We start from the raw sequence: 20,503 nt of genomic DNA, 5'->3' as shown, positions 1-20,503 counted from the left end.
GGGACTGCAGATGTATAGAGGTGCTATGTATCTTCGGTAGTCAGCCAAGTGCCGTGATTCATTTACTAACAGTTGGGAAATAGATTCCATGGGGATTACTCTGTATCTCGTATGCATCTTTCTGTGTATAATTTTAAGGTGAAGTTTATTAAGTTATTTTTTAAACTTCACTCTGTGATTGTGAAAGTTAACTTCAGATGTTTACTTCCAGAATCATTCTTACAGTCACTCTTATGGAATGAAGAAGAGGTCCTCTGGTTCTCATAAAGACCCACTGGTTAGTTGTGTTCTGTCTCATGTCCCACTGTCTTGTGCTGCTGTAAAATTCACTGATTACTTTTAGGGTATGTAAGAATTATGATTGCTTTCATGTATGCCTTAGGTGTTACTGTAATTTGATAACATACTGAAACATGATTTATCAGAATCTATTTAAAATTAATTTTGTTTTCATTTACAGGATTTAATAGCAAGTTAATACAAGAAGTTCATTAATCATGTATTTTCAGTTATGAACTGTACTTTAGAATATACTTCAAGAATAGGTTTAGTGAGATTCTTTTTTTAAAGATTTATTTTATTTTTTTTTTTTGAGAAAGAGAGAGGGAGAGAACACTAGCAGGGGGAGGGGCAGAGGGAGAAGCAGACTCTCCACTGAGCAGGGAGCCTGTTGCAGGTCTCGTGGCGCAAGCTAAAGGCAGACAGTTAACTAACTGAGCCACCCAGGCACCCAGATTTAGTGAGATCTGTATCCTTATTTTAGAAATTTGATTTAGTTGTGGTAGTATAGGCAGTGCCAAACTCACAGACAGGTTTCATTCTGAGTTTGTTTGTAGGTCAAATTTTGGGATTGTGGAATGAATTTTCTGGTAGAAAGAATGAGGTATGTGTTGGCAGAATTCCTCATGTTGTCTTGCAGAAAACTCTTTAACCTAGAATGCCATTAAACTGCAGAACTAATAGTGCTCTATTCTAGCCACCTTGCTAAACATTTCTGTGGGGGAAAAATGTGTCCAGAATGCCCATTTGGGGTATTTAGGAACACCTCTTCCTGTCAGGCTGCCACAGCACTGGTGTGAGAATCAGTTCCAAGCTTCCTGTTAACTGGTTCCTCTGGAGGGGGCTCTGACCTTTGGTGGGGTGAGAGAGGATCAATAAGCTTTGACAGGTAGGAGGGAAAATAATGGAGAGGACATTAGTGAGAAGCTCTGGAGGGTGAAGCCTTGGGAGCTCTGGGGAGAGGTTAGTCCTGATGCCTTGTTGAGGGGGTGGTGTGGGGAGGCCAGGCTGGGAGTGGCAGGGGTCAGTGGTAGAGACCCCCCCACCCACATTACAGTGTCAGCAGTACAGGAGGAGTCTATCAGCCATGAATTGCTTACATTTCCTTAACTCTGAGTGAAGAAAGTGGTTAGAAAGGCAGTTTTATAGATGACATTCTCTTTGCCAGGTAACCATAGTCTTTATAATGGCTTGTTTTTATGATGTATTGAAAATGAACCTGCCATAGATGTTTTAGGCTAAACCTGTTTAGGACACACTTGTACTGTGTCTTTGGTAACTTAATTCAATCAGTTTATTTCGTCAAATGATGGGACTAGGAGAAATTTGAAGAAAAAGACTTCGCTCTTTTCTGTGACATTGCCAAGTGGATTATAAAAGTGGTAATTACTCAGTTGTCTTGGCTTTTCCAAGGATGTTACTAAATATGACATGAGAATAAATCACTTACTATTTCCATTCCATTTTGACAGAGGTTTATGCTCATGTTTTTATTTTTTATTTTTTTTTAAAGATTTTATTTATTTATTTGACAGAGATCACAAGTAGGCATAGAGGCATAGAGGCAGGCAGAGAGAGAGAGGAGGAAGCAGGCTCCCCGCCAAGCAGAGAGCCCGATGTGGGACTCAATCCCAGGACCCTGAGATCATGACCCGAGCTGAAGGCAGCAGCCTAACCCCCTGAGCCACCCAGGCGCCCCATATGCTCATGTTTTTAAAGTAAAAAAATTAGTAATGACTTGGTTTGCATACAGTTAACTTTTAATATTAAGTCTTTTTTTGGAGATTTGAGATAATTATTATTTGACTTTTACTTAATGCGAGTCAATGCTTTAAAGTCATTGTTTTGGAGGAAAGAGGGTAGATAGTATCTGAGTTTGCCTTTGTGTTTGTCACCAATGTTTAACCTAAGAAAAATGTGTTTAATTTTACTTTTTGCAGAGCGGCCTCTACTTTGACCTGAGAAGCTATAGCAGTCTTAGGCATAGCAAACCCACCTCTGCCTACTATACTCGGGTTTGTCTCAAGCTTTTTGGCTTTGTGTGTTTTATCCAACTTTAACACACTTCTAACCCCTGGTTTTCCATTTTGACTAGTTTTAGAACTAATCTGTGAGTGGCTGTGTGTGCACTAGTTTGTGGTAACTGAATTCGTAGAGTCTGTATATCTTTACATGATGTGAATTATTGAACTACCACATTTGTAAATTAGTACCAGTTTCCCCAGTTTTTTTAAATGAAAAATACTTAACATACAGAAATGTTCAAAGAATGATATATTAACCACCCATGTGCCTACTACTTAGATTTTACAATTAATATTTTATTATATTTCCTTTATTATATTATTGTCTTTCCATCTATCCATCCATTGATTTATCTTTTTTGGGGGGATGCATTTCAGAGTAAGTTGTAGGCATCACTACACATCATGGTGGATGGCCTTTTAATAAATGCTTATATGTAAAAATTTAAACTATAATTGGGATGGGAAGATTATAATTATTTGTTTAATGTTAGAATCCTTGTTTTTTCAAGATGTTTGACACATCATACATTTGAAACAGAAATATGTGTGGCACATAATACATAGAAAAGAATTCAGTTGTCAAAACCTGCCCACACAACCTAGATATTCTTATTTGCCCTGTCTGATGGGCTTGGAAAAAAGAGTTGAAAATTATTTTCAAATGACAGCAGAAAAAGAAAGGTTTAAGTCCATTTTTAAAAATGCTGTGCCTTGTTAGTGCCTTGGATTCACTGTGACAAGTACATTTTTTTCTGATTAAACTAAGACAGTTTGTCTATGGCCTGTTTGAAATACAGTGTTTCTAATCTGTTTGGAAAAGAGTACTTGTGTGATAACTTGGAGGTAATTTACCTGCTTCCTCAGCAACCAGGCCAAGCTCATCAGGAGTCTGCTGTGAGATCTCAAACGTGTCTCAGGAGCTGCTGGTGACCCACCCGGGTGTGGCCACTGACCTCCATACTCCCTGTGCCATGGCCCTCTTTTCTTGAGTGTTTTCTGAGGTTGCCACCTTATCTCCTAGCATTATTATTGAAAACCCAGTAGGACTTAAAACACATTTATAGAAAACTTTTCCGGGTGTTTCTCTCATCCCTTAAAATGGGTATTCAAAAAGATTTCTCATGGCTAAGTTTTTCCTCACCTTACATGTTACTTAACTACATTTAGCACTCAGGAAATGCTAATGAATTATGATGGAGTACAGAATAAACAGCTTCTGCTCTTGTGATGGAGAGACCAGGTCTCCTTTTGCTGAATTACCTGGTTCTGTTTTGTTTTTTTGTTTCTTAACAGTCTTCCTCCCTGTGTAGTGATCCTCTGGCGACATCAAAGAGTACCAGGGTTAGTACTTTATGAGAAGCATGTTGTCGTCAGAGCTACCAGTTGCTTTTCTTTGGGTTAAATCATGCGCTTTTTTCATAGGCCTCCTATACTGCAAATTCTGGTCTGCTGAGAAGTACCAGTCTGGTTTGTATTTTTCTCTTGGAATGTGTGTACTCCTGGTGGAGCCACTGTCATGGTGCTGACCCTGGCTTGACAGCTTTCCTACAAAATAGTCAAGGACACATGGCTTTAATGCTGTGTACACAGCAGAATGTGCTGCTAGTGCTTAAAATGAGAACCTTTAGGGTAGTAGGAAAAAAACCCAGCCTTATTTTCCAGATACTGCTGCCCATTGATAGGCCCTTGCTTACAGTTGGTTTCCCATAGAGAAGACAAACTTGCATGGGCCCCACTACACTTTATACTTTGTGAAATGGTTGCCCATGCACAGATGTCATATTTTTCTTTGGGACAGCTGTGGTTTGGCCATGTTAATACTAGGCTCTGTCTAATAAAGCAAGCTGACTAGAAAGCAAAAGCCGTTATCTCTGTGTAATGTGCAAGTTGTGAGCTGGTTGCTTTCAGGCTGTTGCTTTGTTGTGCTGTGGCCTGTTCGAGTAGACTGGCAATGTGAGGCTTTGTAGTTTCATTTTATTGTGCCAATGGGCAAAATGCTTTGTGTCCCTCACTTTCCATTTTTGCTCATTTCGCTCTTTTGAGAGAATAAATTTGTAAAAGTTCCTTCTCCTAGTTTCATAACATGATGATGAAAAGAAATACTGTAATGGTGCTTTTTAAATGAAGTATGAGTTTGAAGTTTTGGGACTGATGTAGGACTTTATGCAATCAGTGAGTGTTCTCACCTGACACACCATTCTACAATGCTTTTTTGGAACTGAGTACTGTGAAGAAATTGTGACATTTTCCAAAACAACTTTGATGCCTGAATAAATAGATGAGTGGTATTTCCTCTGTTCTTTAGGTGTCATTGTATGATGGTGGATTATATAACCCTTATGGGTCTCGAACTGTAAGTCCAAACAGGGGGAGGTGATGGGGGGGGCATGTGTAGGTGGGCACAGTTTACTTACAAAGAAAAAGTCATTTAATCTGACCTGCAGTTGCTCTATAAGCTGTGACCCATGAGCTGACCAGTTGTGACTCTTACCCAAGTTGTGAGGAACTGCCTGCTGGAAATCATGGCTCACAGTATGAAGGGAATATTGGTGACAAAACTTTTTGGGTTCATTAGTCCCTGAGGAAGAGGATGGGAGCAGTGCTCCTCAGGGCATCCCCTTTCCCTCCTCACCCTCTAGCCGAGGACTGCTGGATCTGGAGGGTTGGGAGGGAGGTAGAATTCCAGACCTAGGAGTAACAGTCAGCTTCTCCCCGGGAGCTAGTGTCCACTTAGATCCAGGGTCACAGTTGTATTCCCCCAGCAGGAAAAGGAGCTGGCCATTATTGTAAAACCTTTCTTCTTGGAAACTTTATAGCCATCTGAATACAGTTCTTACTCATCAAGAGCAAGTTCGGCCCGAAGCAGTCCTGTGGTGAGCTGTCTGGTCTCTTTGCATGCTTTTTAGATACTTCAGGTTGTTTCCTTAATCTGTGCTCACAATTTGGAATATTAAGAATGTGTGTTCACTCTCTTGGCATGGATTATCATTTTCCTTAAGTACCTCAAACTCAAGTATACTAATTTGTCCTAATTGGTGTTTACTTTGTGAATCTGACTTAGCACATAATTTCTGAAATGAAATTTCAGTGCCTTTAGAAGTTTTAAAAAATGTGTATTTTTTTAATGTGAACTTCTTATCTTTTCAGTGGTGATAACTCATTATACAGGTTGATTGTCCTATGTTTTTCCTTTCCGTCTTGACTTCCTGCATTGAGCCATTTCACTTGCCAGCACTTCAGTCAATGGAGTGAAAGGAGAAGTAATAAAACAAGCCAGCTTTTAAAAACTGTTTACATAAAAGACAAAACTGGGGCAATTCTAATCACCCAATCTTTCTGGAATATTAGAACACTTTTTTAAGTTATAAAAGTAATATTAGCTTAAGGAAAGTCCAAAGTAAAAGTCTCCTGACCCTTTCCATATGTCTCCTTCTCTACTGAATGCATTTTGGAGATAGTTTTGTGTCAGCTCATTCTTTTTAGTGGCAGTATATTATCCCACTAGTGTATGGGATGCACATTTCTTTTTCAGGATTTCTTGGATATATTAATTTTTTGGTAGGTATTATTTTGATTTTTTGTTTTTAAATTGAAGTATAGTTGACACACAAGGTGGTTACATTAGTTTCAGGTGTACAACATAGTGATTTGACAACTCTGTATTATGCTGTGCTCCCCACAAGTGTAGTTTCCATCTGTCACCATACAATGTGATTACAGTGCCATCGACTAGATTCTCTATGCTGTAGCTTTTGTCCTTGTCACTTGATCATTATGTAACTGGAAGCTTGTATTTCCCACTCCCTGTCGATGGATATTTAGGTTGCTAGATTTTTGCTACAGCAAACACTTGCATAGTGGACTTTTGTATATAAGTATATTTTTGTGTACTTATGAATAGATCTCATATAAAGTAAATTTCTAATCAGTAAGTGATGGGGGTCAAAAAATAAATAAATGATGTATATATGTTTAAATTATGATGGCATATTGCCATATTGCCCACCAGGAAGACTATACTAATTTACATTTCCAAGGCAAATGTTGACTTTAGGAACTACTTTGTTGTTCTTGACAGTGTCAAAATAGGAGAAATTATTAAAGCAGTTTCTTAATGGTCAATACAGATTGCTTTGTGGAGTGGCATAGGTGAGCCAAAATGGGTTTTCTTTTACATACATATTGGGCTCTGTTCTCCTTCCATTTCCAAGAGGCACTTCTCAAAAATTCCACTCCTTAATGAAAATGTACACAGGAATGTTTAGGAGATAAAGGCTTTTTGACAAAAGTAGGAAGTTTACTTTTACCTCACTCTGTAATAAAATTCCACTTGGCAATCCTTGGACCCGGTAGCATTTTTAATGTACCAATGTTATGGCCCCTTGCCAATAAAATGGTGGTAATATATTTTCAGTCAAGTGTAGAACCTTGTCCTTGTGTGCTGGCTACATATTGTTTCATTTGCAAGTTGGATTCAAAGTTATATCTTGGTGATGCCAGAATGGTTCCTCAGTGATGTCAGAATGGAGGTAACCTATACACATGGAAGATGAGCCTCCTGCTGCTTATGAAATAGGAAGAAAACTCTAGGGTGATGTTAGAAATATCTCCACCTGTTGCATAGGAATTAATAAAGGAAAATAAGAATCATCATTTCAGTCCTTGCTGGTAGGAAATTCTGTGTTTGACATACTTCACTTGAAGATATTCTTATATTTTTCTCTCCCAAACTTAAGCATTAAGTATACTTGTTGACCCCCTGATGGGCTTCCCAAAGGGTCTAGTGGTTAAAAAGCATGAAATCCCTAGCTGTTTTTTGTTGGTCTATTTATGCCCTAGCCCTCCAGTTCTGTCCTCTTTTTTCTGTAACTTAAATAAAAGATAAAGTAGTATTTTATTCTGTGTGCTTTTTGGAAATACCATTTGGTTTTCAGTGATGGTTTATTATACTTAGAAGCCACTTTTCTGTCTGACGGTGCACAATAGCTGGTGCCAGTGATAGGCTCTTGGAGAGTAATTGCGTGCTTCCACAAACCTTGCGCAATGTGCTTACAGCCAGGTAAGACCTGTAGTGGCATCACATGTTTTTCATTATCTGCTTTTAATATCTGTAGTTTCCCGATGATGACACTGCAAGCATTGCGTCTTCTGGTCGCACCAGTCGTGGGCGAAGGGACAGTGTGGTGAGCGTGGTTTGTATGCAAACTCATACACTTATAAGTTTTTAAGTTGCCCCCCTGTGTGTGATCCCATGAACTCTACTGGAAAGTGAAATTTGCATTTGACAAAAATGAGCAGTTTCCTCAAATTGAGCTTATATGAATAATTTGCCTTCAAAAATGTGTCCCTGTGAATATGTATTCTCTGTGGGCTATGGAAGCTTTCATCAGTAACTTGCCTCTTTACACCTCTTAGGTGCTGGTCTTTGTATATTTGAAAGATTTTTCAGTTTTTATTCTTTGTTGCTGTTTTATGTGCATGTATTTATGTGCACAGTTCACCAGAAACAAAAAACGTTTCTCCAGCAAAATGAATGCTCCGCTTTGCATAAAACTTGTAACTATGGATTACAGATCATGTTGCCATGAGTTGCTTTCTTCATTGTGAATTTGAGATGTATTATTTATAGTTTATACGTCTTAAGACCTGAGAACTTTTTAAGCGTCATTGGTGGCAAAATTTAGAAATCCTGGTAAAAAATTCTGGTTAAAAATGCAACTATCATAATAATTGTAGAAGCAACAAATAGCTACGCCAAAATACAAATTATGTAATTTCAGATTATTCTTTTGATGATGTTGGAAGTTTTTCAAAGAGCTGATAATGTTTTTGCTCTATTTGAGAATTGACTTGAAAATTACATTGATAAGGATACTATGTCAGCTTAGAGCTAGAAAAGAGCCATGTTTTGTGAACGACTGTAAACCTGAAGATTTCCTAGGAAAGGGGAACACCCAAGTGTTTGTGAGACTTGTTGCCAAAAATGCAGTGATGTAATTAAGGCAGTTGTGGTCCATTGGTGAGCCAGTTAATGCTCATCCTCAGAGCTGAAGGAGAAAAAACAAGCCAGAACACCTGAAAGCCCTTTGGAGAGTGATGGAATGGAAAGGGCAGGCAGGTACTTTAAAGTAATGATGCCTGGGTTTGAGCCACTTCTACAACCTGTTAGTTGCGTTAGTTGGCAATTTATTTGTAATGGGGATCTTAATAATTGTCCTTGTAGGTAAGCTTAATATATATGCATTAAATGCATTACTATATGGAGAATAACTACAAAATTCTTGAGACAGTAGGAACCAGTAAAATAGTAGTATATCTAAATCTAAGTTGTATTATAATTAGTATAAATAAAAATACTGTTGCTTGACTGTACTAGCCCTTAGCAAAACTTCACACTTGTAAGCCTTCTTTGTCTCGGGATAGACTTTCAGATTCCCTTCCTGGAAGGGAAAAGTTTTTAAATAAGGTAATCAGACAGAGCTGAGGTAAGGAAATCTGATGAGTGAGGTAAAAAATACTCCTTACTTATTAATTTGACAAATGTTTATGGAGTACCTGTTACATGTGAGGCATGTATTAAGTGCTGGGAATAATATGGTAGGCTAGACATACTGGATTTCTGACTTCATGGAGCGTATATCCTAGTGAAAGAAATAGAAAATAAACAAACAAAGGAAGAAAAGTGAAGTAACCCCAGGGATTGTGAAGAGAAAAACAGGTGATAGGACGGGGCACATTGAGGGATGCATGTGGGATGGCCAGAGAAGGCTTCCCCAAGGGAAGTGACCTTTGAGCTGGACGTGAAATGGGAGGAGCCAGCTGCTTGAAGAGCCGGAGAAGAGCTTTCTAGGCCAATGACAAAGTCTCAGGTGGGAAAAGATTAGGGGAACCAGAAAGGGGCCAGTGTAGTTCTTCCATTATTTTGCCCCACAGATCCTGGTCTTGAAGAATATGAAAAAGAGAGGGACGCCTGGGTGGCTCAGTTGGTTAAGCAGCTGCCTTCGGCTCAGGTCATGATCCCAGCGTCCTGGGATCGAGTCCCACATCGGACTCCTTGCTCAGCAGGGAGCCTGCTTCTCCCTCTGCCTCTGTCTGCCATTCTGTCTGCCTGTGCTCGCTCTCTACCTCTCTCTCTCTGATAAATAAATAAAATCTTAAAAAAAAAAAAAAGAAAAAAAAGTACATGTGAAAGGAACAAAGTTCAGTATAAAACATAATAAATGTTGAGAATGTTAAAAAAAGAAAGAAATTGGGCAAAAGGTGCAGTAAACTGCAAAGAACCCTGTGTTGAGCATATATTTGCTTAATAGAGTTGAGAGCTATAATGCACTATACATTTTTGAAATATGGTAGAGGCTTTAGGTCAGTACTCTCTTTGTGAGGATGATACAAGTGCTCAACATGGGAGCCTTGGCCGGCCCTCAGCCATTACATGATCTCTGTGGGATACAGCTCGAGTTAAAGGTGCACAAAGGCTTATTTCAGGGAGCTGTGATTTCCTTTAGGACCCCCTTTACATTTCTTTTCTGCTTTTTTGAGTAGGTTCATTGCCGTGGTTTCCTCATTGCGTGATACTAGATCAAGCACCAAAACAGTATCTTTTCCCTTGCATGCCATTGTTCTTATCCGTTTCCTCTCTTTTTTCTTAACCTTTAAAGCATGTCATTTTTTCTGATTGAAAGGTTTCTACCGCCGATTATTTTAGTCGCTCCAATCGTAGGGGGAGTATAGTCTCTGAGGTGGATGACGTCAGTATCCCCGATTTGACCAGCGTGAGTGTCTTGCATGGGAGTTGTTGTGGTGTCTCAGCCTTTTGACTAATGGCTAATACATTAGCTATTTGAAAGTTAGGATCTCAATTTGCTGCTTTAATTTTTATTGGAATACAGTAACCTAAAATATAGTTATTTGTTTTGTTTTGGAATGTATATACTGATATGCTCTGATTAAAAAAAACAACAAAATCTTTTCTGTGAAAATTTACGCATCAGCAGCTCCAACAACTGTCAGTGTTCTGCCGGTTTTGCTTCATCTTTTTCTTTTCCTCTGAATTATTTTAAAGCAGATCCATGGTATTTCCCAGTAGTTCAGTATGCATCTCTAATTGAGAATTTCTTTTTCATGTTCACTCTACCATTATCATACCTAATAAAAATAAAAATAATTCCTTAAAACCTAATACCTAGCCCATATATAGATATTCCAGATCTGTCTTAAAATTTTCTTCCCTTTTTATTTCGGTGAGTATATAAAGTACTAGACAGATTTTGAAGGTTGAACAATAGAAAATACTATTTAGTAATGTATCACTAATTTACGGTAACTGGGAAGAATTTGAATAGATTTTAATCATTTGGACTATGACATTATCTTGAAGAAATCTCTGTCCATTGCTTTCATGTTTATTGGGAACTAAATTTAGGAAAGATTGTCCAGTAGAGATGCCTCGAGGCATTTCTCTTAATGAAGGAACTCCAACCAGCAGATACCCCTCTGCCTGATCTAAAAGCCTCTTTTTCTCTTTCACACCTCCTATCCTTTGCTGGAATTAGTTCTGTTTTGCCCATAGACCAGTGCTGTCTGATTTTCAGGCACTTTGAAGCAGGTGAGAGACAATGTTTCCTAGCCAAAAAGTTAGTTTTTGAATGAAGAGAAATTATTTATATTTAGCACATTGCTGGTTGTATCTAAATAGCTAGTTTTGAATGACTTTAATCTGGAAAATAATTTTAATTGTGGTCCTTAAGTATTCCAATTTGTTAGGTCTCAAACCTGGCTCTATAGCAGCCCTGTCTTGCTCTCTGTCAGATCAGGGAATCTGTATGCCGAGTTGGAAGATTGGCTCCCTGAAATATTGCTCATTTTAATGATTTGCTTAGCAGCCTTTTTTTTGGGTAGATATAAACAATTTAATTTATTTTATACATCTCTTTTTTCTTAAATACTTTGAATTCTGTTAGCCTTTAATTTGTGATGGTGGTTCTGTCCTCCTTACATGTATTTCTTGGCAATTTATTTTAGTAACTACACAGCAGTGAGAAGCTTGATAGTTTTAAAGAAAGTCTTCCTGCTTCTCCTAATTTAATATAACTCTTTTCTTTACCCAGATAGTTATTTTGGTTTATTTACATATCTTTAAATAAAAAGTATACATATTTAAGGTGTATAATGTGATGATTTGATATATATGCATCATTATATCAAAGCATCACACTGTACGCCTTATAAGCTAAAAGACTCTAGAGCAGTGGTTGGCAAATCTGGCCAGCACCCTCTTATTTTATAGCCTGTGAGCTAATGGTTTATATATATTTTTTTTTTCATGGTTATCTAAGTACCTATATGATATCCTTAATTTTGCCCTATGGCAAAGCCTAAATATTTGCTGTTCCTCTCTCTAGAGCAAGAATTTTTTCTAATAGTATTTCTTTAAAAGGGTAACCATGCAGCTCATCGTAGATAAATGGAAAGTGGACTTGATTTGGTAAGATCACCCCCACACTTTTTGATATGATAAGCTAGGGAATTTGCATTTTTATGTGAAATATCGTGATTTGAAAATGCTGACAATGAATTCAAAATTTTAAAAGACACTTTTAGGCTTCCCCATTGTGGATCAGACATATGTATACATTCTGCTGCATTTATAACTTCTGAAGTAGGAGTGCTGAAAAGGGTGCCAGGCCCAGACTTGGCAAAACTCATTATACAGTTTTTATGATTGCTCTAGCCTCTGGTCTTTTCTTCTGCACTGTTCCTTTGTCCCATCCATCAGGCTGGGGAAAAGGACGTAAATGTGCTTTCATTTTACTGATTATTAATAGACCATTTCTGAATGGAATCCTCAGCCATTTTTGCTTTAGGAGATTATTAAAATCAATTGCTCCCTTCCCTTCTGTGGTTAGAGAATCAGTCTTCACTTTTCTGGTTGTTTTTCTTTTTTAACCATCAGACAGAATTTTTGATCATATTATCACATCTATATATAACATTAGAAGTTGGAGGATTAGACTCCAATAACTATATTAAACGAAATATAAATATGTTGATTAAGTTAATTCAAATGCCTTAGTATGAATACCTTTATCTTCTGATCATATATATTACATTAGATTTACTGTTAAAGTTGGCGGAGTGGGTGCTGCATGCTATAAGTTATATACATTAGATATGCATAGCTCAATTATATCAGGTCTCTGATATTCTTTTTTAATTTTTTAAAGATTTTATTTATTTGAGAGAGCGAGAGATACACACACACACACACACACACACACACACACCATGAACAGGGGGGAGGGGTAGAGGGAGAGGGAGAAGCAGACTCCCCTCTGAGTAGGAAGCCAGATGTGGAACTCAGTCCCAGGACTCTGGGATGATGACCTGAGCAGAAGGCAGATGCTTAACCAACTGAGCCACCCAGGTGCCCTCAAATCTCCTTTTAAGAAAAAAAGTATAATGAGAACAAGATACAGGTCTTTATTTCTAAACAACCCTTTCAAAAAAAATCTTGTTTTCTTTTTGAGAGAGAGAGTGGGTACACACAAGGGGAGGGGAGGAGGTAAAGAGAATTAAAGCCAGCTCCATGCTTAGGCTCCACACTCTTCCAGTGTAGAGCCTGACCTGGGGCTTGATCTCATGATCCCAAGATCATGACCTGAGCCAAAATCAAGAGGCAGGAGTGTCTGCCAGCAGGGAGGATGGGGGCGGGGAGAAGGAGATAGCATCTCCAGCAGACTCCCTACTAAGCAGAAAGCTGGATATGGGGCTCTATCTCAGGACCCTGAGATCATGACATGAGCTGGAATTAAGAGTCCAGCACTTAACCAGCTGAGCCACCCAGATTCTCTTCCTCTTCTTTTCACGTTAATACTAATATGAAACTGCAAGCTTGTTAGCTGACTTCCAAGTTCCAGCTATCAAAGAAGCCCTTTTCTTGATTGGAAAATTACCTATTTAATTATTTAAGGGTACAATGACATGATATTTACTTGAAACTTTTTGAGAATAGTAAGCTATAGTTAACATTAATGACTAAGTCCCAAGGGCCATATTTGTGGGGGACAGAGGAGGGGAAGCTTTGCTTAGTGTTTTTTTGTTTTGGGGTTTTTTTTTTACTTGATTTACTTTTAGTATTGTTTCTATCTCAGTTTAATTTGCATGTTTTATAGGATTGTGACCATATCGTATATGCAGCCTTTGTTTTCTGCTTTCTCACTTACTAATCTTAGAAATGTTTTATATATTAGTACATATTCATATTTTCCACTGTTATTTACACAGTTTTTTTTATCAGCTGTAGTCATGTTTTGCATTAGATCCTCTTGCTCATCCTATAGCTGAAAACCAACCTTCCCTATTTTATACCTTTATATATTAAGTATGATTAAATGTTATTCCATTGAAAAGCCTTTTCAGGATCTGGCAGACTCTGGGTCATCATTATGAACACTAGTGTGTCATTTCAGAGCCATTGTACAGAGCTCTGGGCTGCTAGAGAGAGCACTGGGGCTTTTAGAACAGCAGGTTTCAAGTAGCTTTTTGTCTAAATGGAAGACAGCACATAGTATAACACAATCTGAGAAGTGAGAACTGGAGTCTCTGGCCAAGTCACTGCAGCCCAAATGACTGGACTGCGGCATGGCTACTCTTGGCATTTTTTGCTGCCTTAACAATTCCTGAGGTTTGGCGCATGATCAGTTTGGGTTGCGACAGTTGGGATCTGTCAGAAGACAGTGAAAGCAATAGAGTCAACATTGCGATGGACTAGTTCAGTGATGCAGCTTCTGAAATGTAAGATCATTTCAAGATGACTGTTAAGAAAAATAGGTGGATTTGGGGGGTCCTTTTGGGAGCCAGGATTTCAGATAGACCTAGAAGAGTGTTTCTGAATGTTGCTTTTCTGTTTAACTCATTAGTAGAAGAGGGGTGGGATGTACTCTGAGGAATATATGGCTGTTTTATTCAGTTACAGTATTTCTTTGATTCTGAAGAATAACCCTCTTAAGTATCAGGCATCATGTTACTAGTACAAATGTGATGGAAGTTTATTCCTTTTTGCGACAATAATTGCCAGTATTAAAAACTACTGTAATGGTTTGTTTCCAAAAACATTTTATATGTGATTTTTAAAAAAATCAAAGTTAACTAAAATCAATTCTTTTTTAAGAGTATTACAATAAAAAGAAGCAAAAAGATCAAAGTCTAAGATAGTATTTATATTACTGAATAAAGTAAACACCTTTTATATAAATACTGAGAGGAAAAAATGAACATGATAAATGTGGGCAGTGAAAAAGAACAGAAAAACTTTCAAATATGAGGAAATTAGAATGAAGTGATTTGAATAGAGCCGGAAATAAAGACATTTTGTATTTTAATAATTAACAGGAAAGTTTTTGAATCTTTTTTCTAGACTGGGCTGGGAGGGTTGATGTAGGAGTTGGAGTCTCGATATATTTTCATTTAGTTAAATCTCTCTGTGACTTTTTCCCCCTAATGGTAATTGGGGCTGTATATACAGGTAAATTATATGAACGCAGGGTTAAAGATTCACAAACCTGAGATCTGGACTCATCCCTGACATTTAGTAGTCGTTCAACTTTGAGGAAAATCTTTCACCTCTTGAATTTCTCTTTCCTCAGCTGTAAGGTCAGGGTTTGGAATTAGACCTCTAAGGTACCTCTCTTTATGAAAGAAACACTAATCCTATCTGCAGAAGATAGGATAACTCCCTTATGGTGTTCCCAGACGTGCCCAGACAATAGGACAATATGCTGTTGTTAAAGTAAATGAAGTCAGTCTGTAAATACAGATGGGGTATGATTCATTTACTCATTTGCCCAGCAAATTGTGAATCCTTCTGTATGCTAGGTGCTATTTTTGATGTTAGGAATGCAGAAATGATCATAGAGACATAGAGCATATAATAAAGAGAAAGAGATCAAATGATAAATAAGTGAATAGATATCATGGGATTAGGGAGTAATAAATGCCAAGAAGAAAAATGAGGTAGTTTCTTTAATCTCTGAAACTTGGAGAAAAAGAAGATATAGAATATATTTTGAGACATAACTTTAGCGTTTGTTAAAGACTTGGGGGCTGGTTGCCCTTGGATGAAGAATTGGAAGGTTTGGGTGTGGTATATTAGGGAGAGAGGTTTATACTTCACATACCCTTTTGTGCTGTTTTTTGTTTGTTTGTTTGTTATATGTCCTGTGTCCTAATAATGTTTAGATAATAAAGTTTTTGGCTTTTGGTTTTATCAGTCTTTTTCCTTTTGATGTGTACAGGGGGTTTTTTTTTGGTGTTAATATTTGCATTGCCAAAGCTCAAGTTTACATGTTTTTCTTTAACATGTTTCAAATACCATGAAAAGAAAATCTGCAAATTCTAAACTTCTGCATAAGGACAGCTTGCTTACTGCATGTCATCCTTAGGATAAGAATTAAAGTTCTTGACATTTTGTCTTATGTGTCTCAACTTTTATTTCAGTTTCAATATGTTTACTTTTAGGTTCCAAACATCAGTTGAACTTGGAGAACTCAAATGAGGTCAATTCTTTTTTCCCTCAAAAACCCCCAGCATGCTAAGCATCTTTACTGATTTTTATCTCTGTTCTTTTCTAGTTGGATGAAAAATCTGACAAACAGTATGCTGAAAATTACACAAGGGTGAGTACATAAATTCCTAAGGGAATTAGATTCTCAAGGTCAATTAAACTTGATTTCTATTGCTGTTTCATTATTTTACTACATTTGAACTGGTGGAGCTACTCTTCCTTTCTTCATCTATTTCCTGTCCTTGACCCCCCAAATTCCTCTGAGGTTGAATCATGTGAAGCACTGGGAAGAGAAAAGACACTGCATTTTATTTCCTTGAATGTCACTACTTAAGCTTTTGGCTGCTCTTTTGATTTTCATTCCCTAGAATTCGATCCTGAGAAGAAGCCATTAAACACTGAAAATGAAGTGTCTTTAGGAATGGTGGTGACAAACTCTGAAGGTTCCCCCCCCATGCTTAATTTTTTTTTTTTTTTGAGGTAAAATAATCTTTTTCTAAGAGTTGTTTTGGGCTAAAGTCTCTAACTTCTAGAGTATTTTTAGAAAGAAAAAACAGTTAAAAGAAGTAGGTAAAATTTATTTAAATAGTATATTTTATTTAACCCAAATATGTCAATGTAATCTATGTGTAAAAGTATTAATGAGATATTTTACATTATTTTTTTCCATGCAAAGCCTTTGAAATCTGGTTATGTATTTTACAATTAAAAATAAAATCTCAATTTGCACTAGCCATATGTCAGATGCTAAGTAGCCTCACATGGCTAATGGCTGCTGTATTGGACAGCGTAGGTCTGTGTCATTTATTAATCCAATAGTATAATCTTGCATTTAAACTAACTGTGGGACTAGCAGTCTAAATTCATAGTGATATACAATTTGCTCGAGCTGCCAATTTTGTTTCCAGCTCTATCCAAGTATTAGAAAAAGAAAAGATTCTAAAAGAGCAGCTTCAGGAACTCAGTAGGACTGCTAATCAGCATACCAGTTATAAGTCCTGAACTGTTTTAAATTAATCTGATGTGCTCACCCCCCCAGTGTTGTTTACAATATAGCAAAGATAAACTTAGAAAACAACTTGCACACAAACTATTTCCTTTGTTATTATGAATTCTAGATTCCAGTAAAGTGTTGAAGTGAACAAAGTTATGCATAGTATGCCTGGGCCCTTCTCTGGATACCTTCTTCCCGCAGCAGTCTACACTGTCTGCACATTCTCATCCATATCCCACCCCAAGCCCATTTTTAGTTTCTATGACAAACGTATTTGGAAAGAAAGAAGACTTAGATGTGTCCCCTTCCTCTTTCTCCAGCCTTCATCTCGGAATTCTGCCTCAGCAACAACCCCTCTAAGTGGAAACTCATCCAGACGAGGGAGTGGAGACACCAGCAGCTTAGTAGATCCAGACACCTCATTAAGTGAATTGCGGGTAAACTGCAGTCTTCGGTTTGCTTTTTCAAAACTGTTTTTTGGCTTCTTTGTGGTATAGTATACTGGAACTATTTAACATTTAATGTGACATAGTAAAAAGAAAAGGACTATGATTTCTTTAAAAAAAATTGTTAAAGACAGTTCAAGAATGTGACTCAGGTCTGAAAGGAAGGAGATTAGTTAATTCATTTTTCTGTTCTATTTCCTGAACATTTGATGATACTGGAATGAGTTCTGCTAATTTACAGGTGCCAAAAAACTTGTTAACCTCTGTAAAGTGATTCTCTCAGAAATAGTTGGCCATATTTTAAATGGAAAATATGGATATGCAAGGAATCAGACTCTAGAAATTGTTAGTCTTTTGAGCCATTATGGTATTATTTGGCTGCTTGAATATAGTTATCTCTCAATTTTCCATGATCGGTATAGTGATATTTGGGATAAGAGAAATACTGGAGTTGAGTCCCCTGGGTTGAGTCCCCGTCTTATTAACCTTTTTATTTTAAAAGTGAGGACTTTAAAAATGTATTTGAATGTCTGTTTGCTGAACCTGCTATTTTTGAGCAAGGGGGGAAGTATAGTAATAAAAATTGCATTCATTCATTCATTCATTCATTCACTCAACATTTACTGAGCCCTTGGCCCCAGAGATTCAGGCTGTGAAACACACTGTGAACTTCAGGAGTTCACTGTTTCATAGGGAAGACAAACTGATAGAAACCAGGAAAACCAAGTTGTGTGATACTAGGTCATAGCCAGAATAGGGCTATTAAGGCAGTTCAGAGATGGGTCAGCTATTTTGGACTAGGAAAAAAGATAACAAAGGCTCTTCAAAGGAGACACACTCTGAGCTAAGGTATGAAGGAAGAATACAAATGAACCAGGCATAGTTGAAGGGCAAAGCCTTTCTCAGAACTTCAGAGAACCTTCTGGTATAGTACAGTTGCCCAAGGGTAGGATAAGAAGTGAGGAGGAGGGGTGGGTGAGGGGCAGACCAGGAAGTAGTCGTGGCTCAGTCCACAAAGCCTCATGTATGGGAGCCTAGAATGCATTTGGTTTTCCCCTGGCAACTGTGGGATATTAAAAAGGGGAGTTGAGAGTATCTGATTTGCATTCGTAAAGAGTGACCCCAGATTGGAGGAAGCACTGGAGGTGAGGGGAGCAGTACCCTGTGGCTGAATAGTGAAGTCAAAACTGTCATGGAAGAAGATGCAGGAAACTTGCTCTGAAGAGAATACTGGAATTGATTGGTCAATAGCAGAGAGAGATAGGAGGCTAAGAGGTTGTGTTTTCTTTCAAAGATGGGCTTGAATATTATTTTCATTGCTTGACTTGAGCCAGTAGAGAGAGGACAAGAAGGCAAAGGAAGGAGAGGGTGACTGAGGAGCAGAGTGCCTGAGGAATGCCTAGGGTGCAGATGGAGGAGGGCCAAATGTGGAGGTTCCGTGGTGCTGATGCAATGGGGAGGAGGTGGGGACTGGGGTACTGAGTCAGATTGTCGGTGGGTTGGAGCAGGAGTCCGGCTTGAGGTGGGCAGCCTATAAAAGCAGGCCAGTGGTTAGAGGGTGGCGAGGATTGTAGCAGTGGCAGTCAGGAGGAAGGAGAGCTGCATCTGGCTGACATGGCATGACTTTGCAAGTATCACTATTTACCAAGCTCTTACTAAGTACCAGGCATAGGTGCTGGGGGTGCAGAGTTGAGTAAAATAAACTCTTGCCTTCAGTGGAACAGAACACAGGAGGACAAGGCTCTTTAGCCTCACAGCTTAGCTTATGTTTCCTTTTATTGCTTCTTTAAGAGAATGACTTGACTTGCTTAAAGAAAGTGAGAGTTGTATCCTCACACTCAGCTCCTTGTAGCCCTTTGATGTGTGTTGAATGAATCAATGAGCTGAAGACAGACAAACCTACTAAGGAGGGAATGAAGAGGGTCAGGGGCAGTGTATGTCACTGTCCTTGGAGAATTGGTCCTATCTCTATTGCAGAATGGTACTTAGGGAAAATAACCACAGAAGTTATTTTCTCCTTAAATCAAGTATCTGAGTAGATTGTATGTAGCAGAGTCAGGTATAAGGAAAACTGTATTTTCCATTTAAAATTTGACCTGTTTTATTTTTAAGGATTATGGTAACATTTGGAGCAGGTGCTCTTTTCTCATCATTTAAATGGCATCCTCAGCATAGACTCTCTCATTTGACATAATGTTTAAAATGTTGGTGTTGAACTTTCTTCCCTTTATTTTCTCCCAAATTATTTGTGGTTGGTAAGCACGTCATTAAAAGGCAACTTTGGTCATATCCATTTATTACAGTTTTAAAAACTTTAAAATTTCCTGCTTATAATTAATTTACTGCATTTTACTAGTTCTAGGTGAAGCATTATGTTAAAAATGATTTGAATGATTTATAACATTTTTAATATTACATGTTATAAATATTATAATTTATACATCTTTTTTCCATATATACCCGCCTTTGCTAAAACTGTTTCAACACATGTTAATGCCAAGAAAATATTGAACACTTTAGCTGATTACTCCCGACCTTCTCCAGCCCCACATACCCTGACCTGTTGGCCCTCTTCCATGGTTTGGAGTGACGGTTATGCTTGTGTACTTTGATTTCTCTGCTTTTAGTCTGGAATATGCAAAAGTAGTTCACATTTTCATCTGGATCTTTGAGACTTGAGATATGTTTGTGCGTGGTTTTATGCAATGGTTCATTCCTATGTCCTGCAGGATATCTATGACCTTAAGGACCAGATACAGGATGTAGAAGGGAGATACATGCAAGGGCTTAAAGAACTAAAGGTATCAGGGCCCATTCTGCAGCCCAAGCATGCTATATCTGTACGTAGAAGGGTTGGGTAATGTTGGTTTCACAAGTCCTGTTAACCTCAGTGCACAGAGCTTTACTAACAGTGTTTGTCTTTCAAGCATGTGCTTAACCTGCAATGCATAGGAAAGGTGAACTTTCAGTCTCTGCTTATGTCTAAATGTTTAGTATGGTTTTTGGAATATTCAGTAAAAGATATTTACTATATCTTTGAGTTTTTAAACCTTGTAAAATTCTTGCATGTCCCTTATATCTTAGCCATACAAAATCCAATTGGGCAAACTCTTAAAAAACTCTGAATGTGTGTGTGTGTGTGTGTGTGTGTGTGTGTGTGTGTGTGTGTTGTGTATATGCACACATTTTTTAAAAA

The 20,503-nt window shown here is 37.9% G+C and overlaps 1 protein-coding gene across 28 annotated transcripts in view; it reads left to right on the top strand.

The window, feature by feature from the left end:
- Window positions 1-20,503, top strand: part of LRRFIP2 (LRR binding FLII interacting protein 2) — a 106,744-nt gene that overhangs the window by 53,603 nt on the left and 32,638 nt on the right. For 12 of the 28 annotated variants that reach the window (XM_045089100.1, XM_004759375.3, XM_004759376.3 and 9 more), the window contains 11 exons: window positions 212-277; window positions 2,220-2,294; window positions 3,600-3,647; window positions 3,729-3,773; window positions 4,612-4,659; window positions 5,123-5,179; window positions 7,421-7,498; window positions 9,989-10,078; window positions 15,935-15,979; window positions 17,182-17,298; window positions 20,037-20,147. In XM_045089100.1, coding sequence (XP_044945035.1) covers window positions 212-277; window positions 2,220-2,294; window positions 3,600-3,647; window positions 3,729-3,773; window positions 4,612-4,659; window positions 5,123-5,179; window positions 7,421-7,498; window positions 9,989-10,078; window positions 15,935-15,979; window positions 17,182-17,298; window positions 20,037-20,147 — 780 coding nt within the window. The remainder of the gene's footprint in view (window positions 1-211; window positions 278-2,219; window positions 2,295-3,599; window positions 3,648-3,728; window positions 3,774-4,611; window positions 4,660-5,122; window positions 5,180-7,420; window positions 7,499-9,988; window positions 10,079-15,934; window positions 15,980-17,181; window positions 17,299-20,036; window positions 20,148-20,503) is intronic. The other 16 variants (XM_004759385.3, XM_045089105.1, XM_045089102.1 and 13 more) reach the window with 10 other exon arrangements.

This window comes from Mustela putorius, unplaced genomic scaffold (assembly GCF_011764305.1).
Source record: "Mustela putorius furo isolate JIRA1106 unplaced genomic scaffold, ASM1176430v1.1 tig00003834_pilon_pilon_pilon, whole genome shotgun sequence".
Lineage (NCBI taxonomy): Eukaryota > Metazoa > Chordata > Mammalia > Carnivora > Mustelidae > Mustela > Mustela putorius.
The sequence above is the reverse complement of the archived record's forward strand: the minus strand, read 5'-3'. Positions and strand labels throughout refer to the sequence as shown.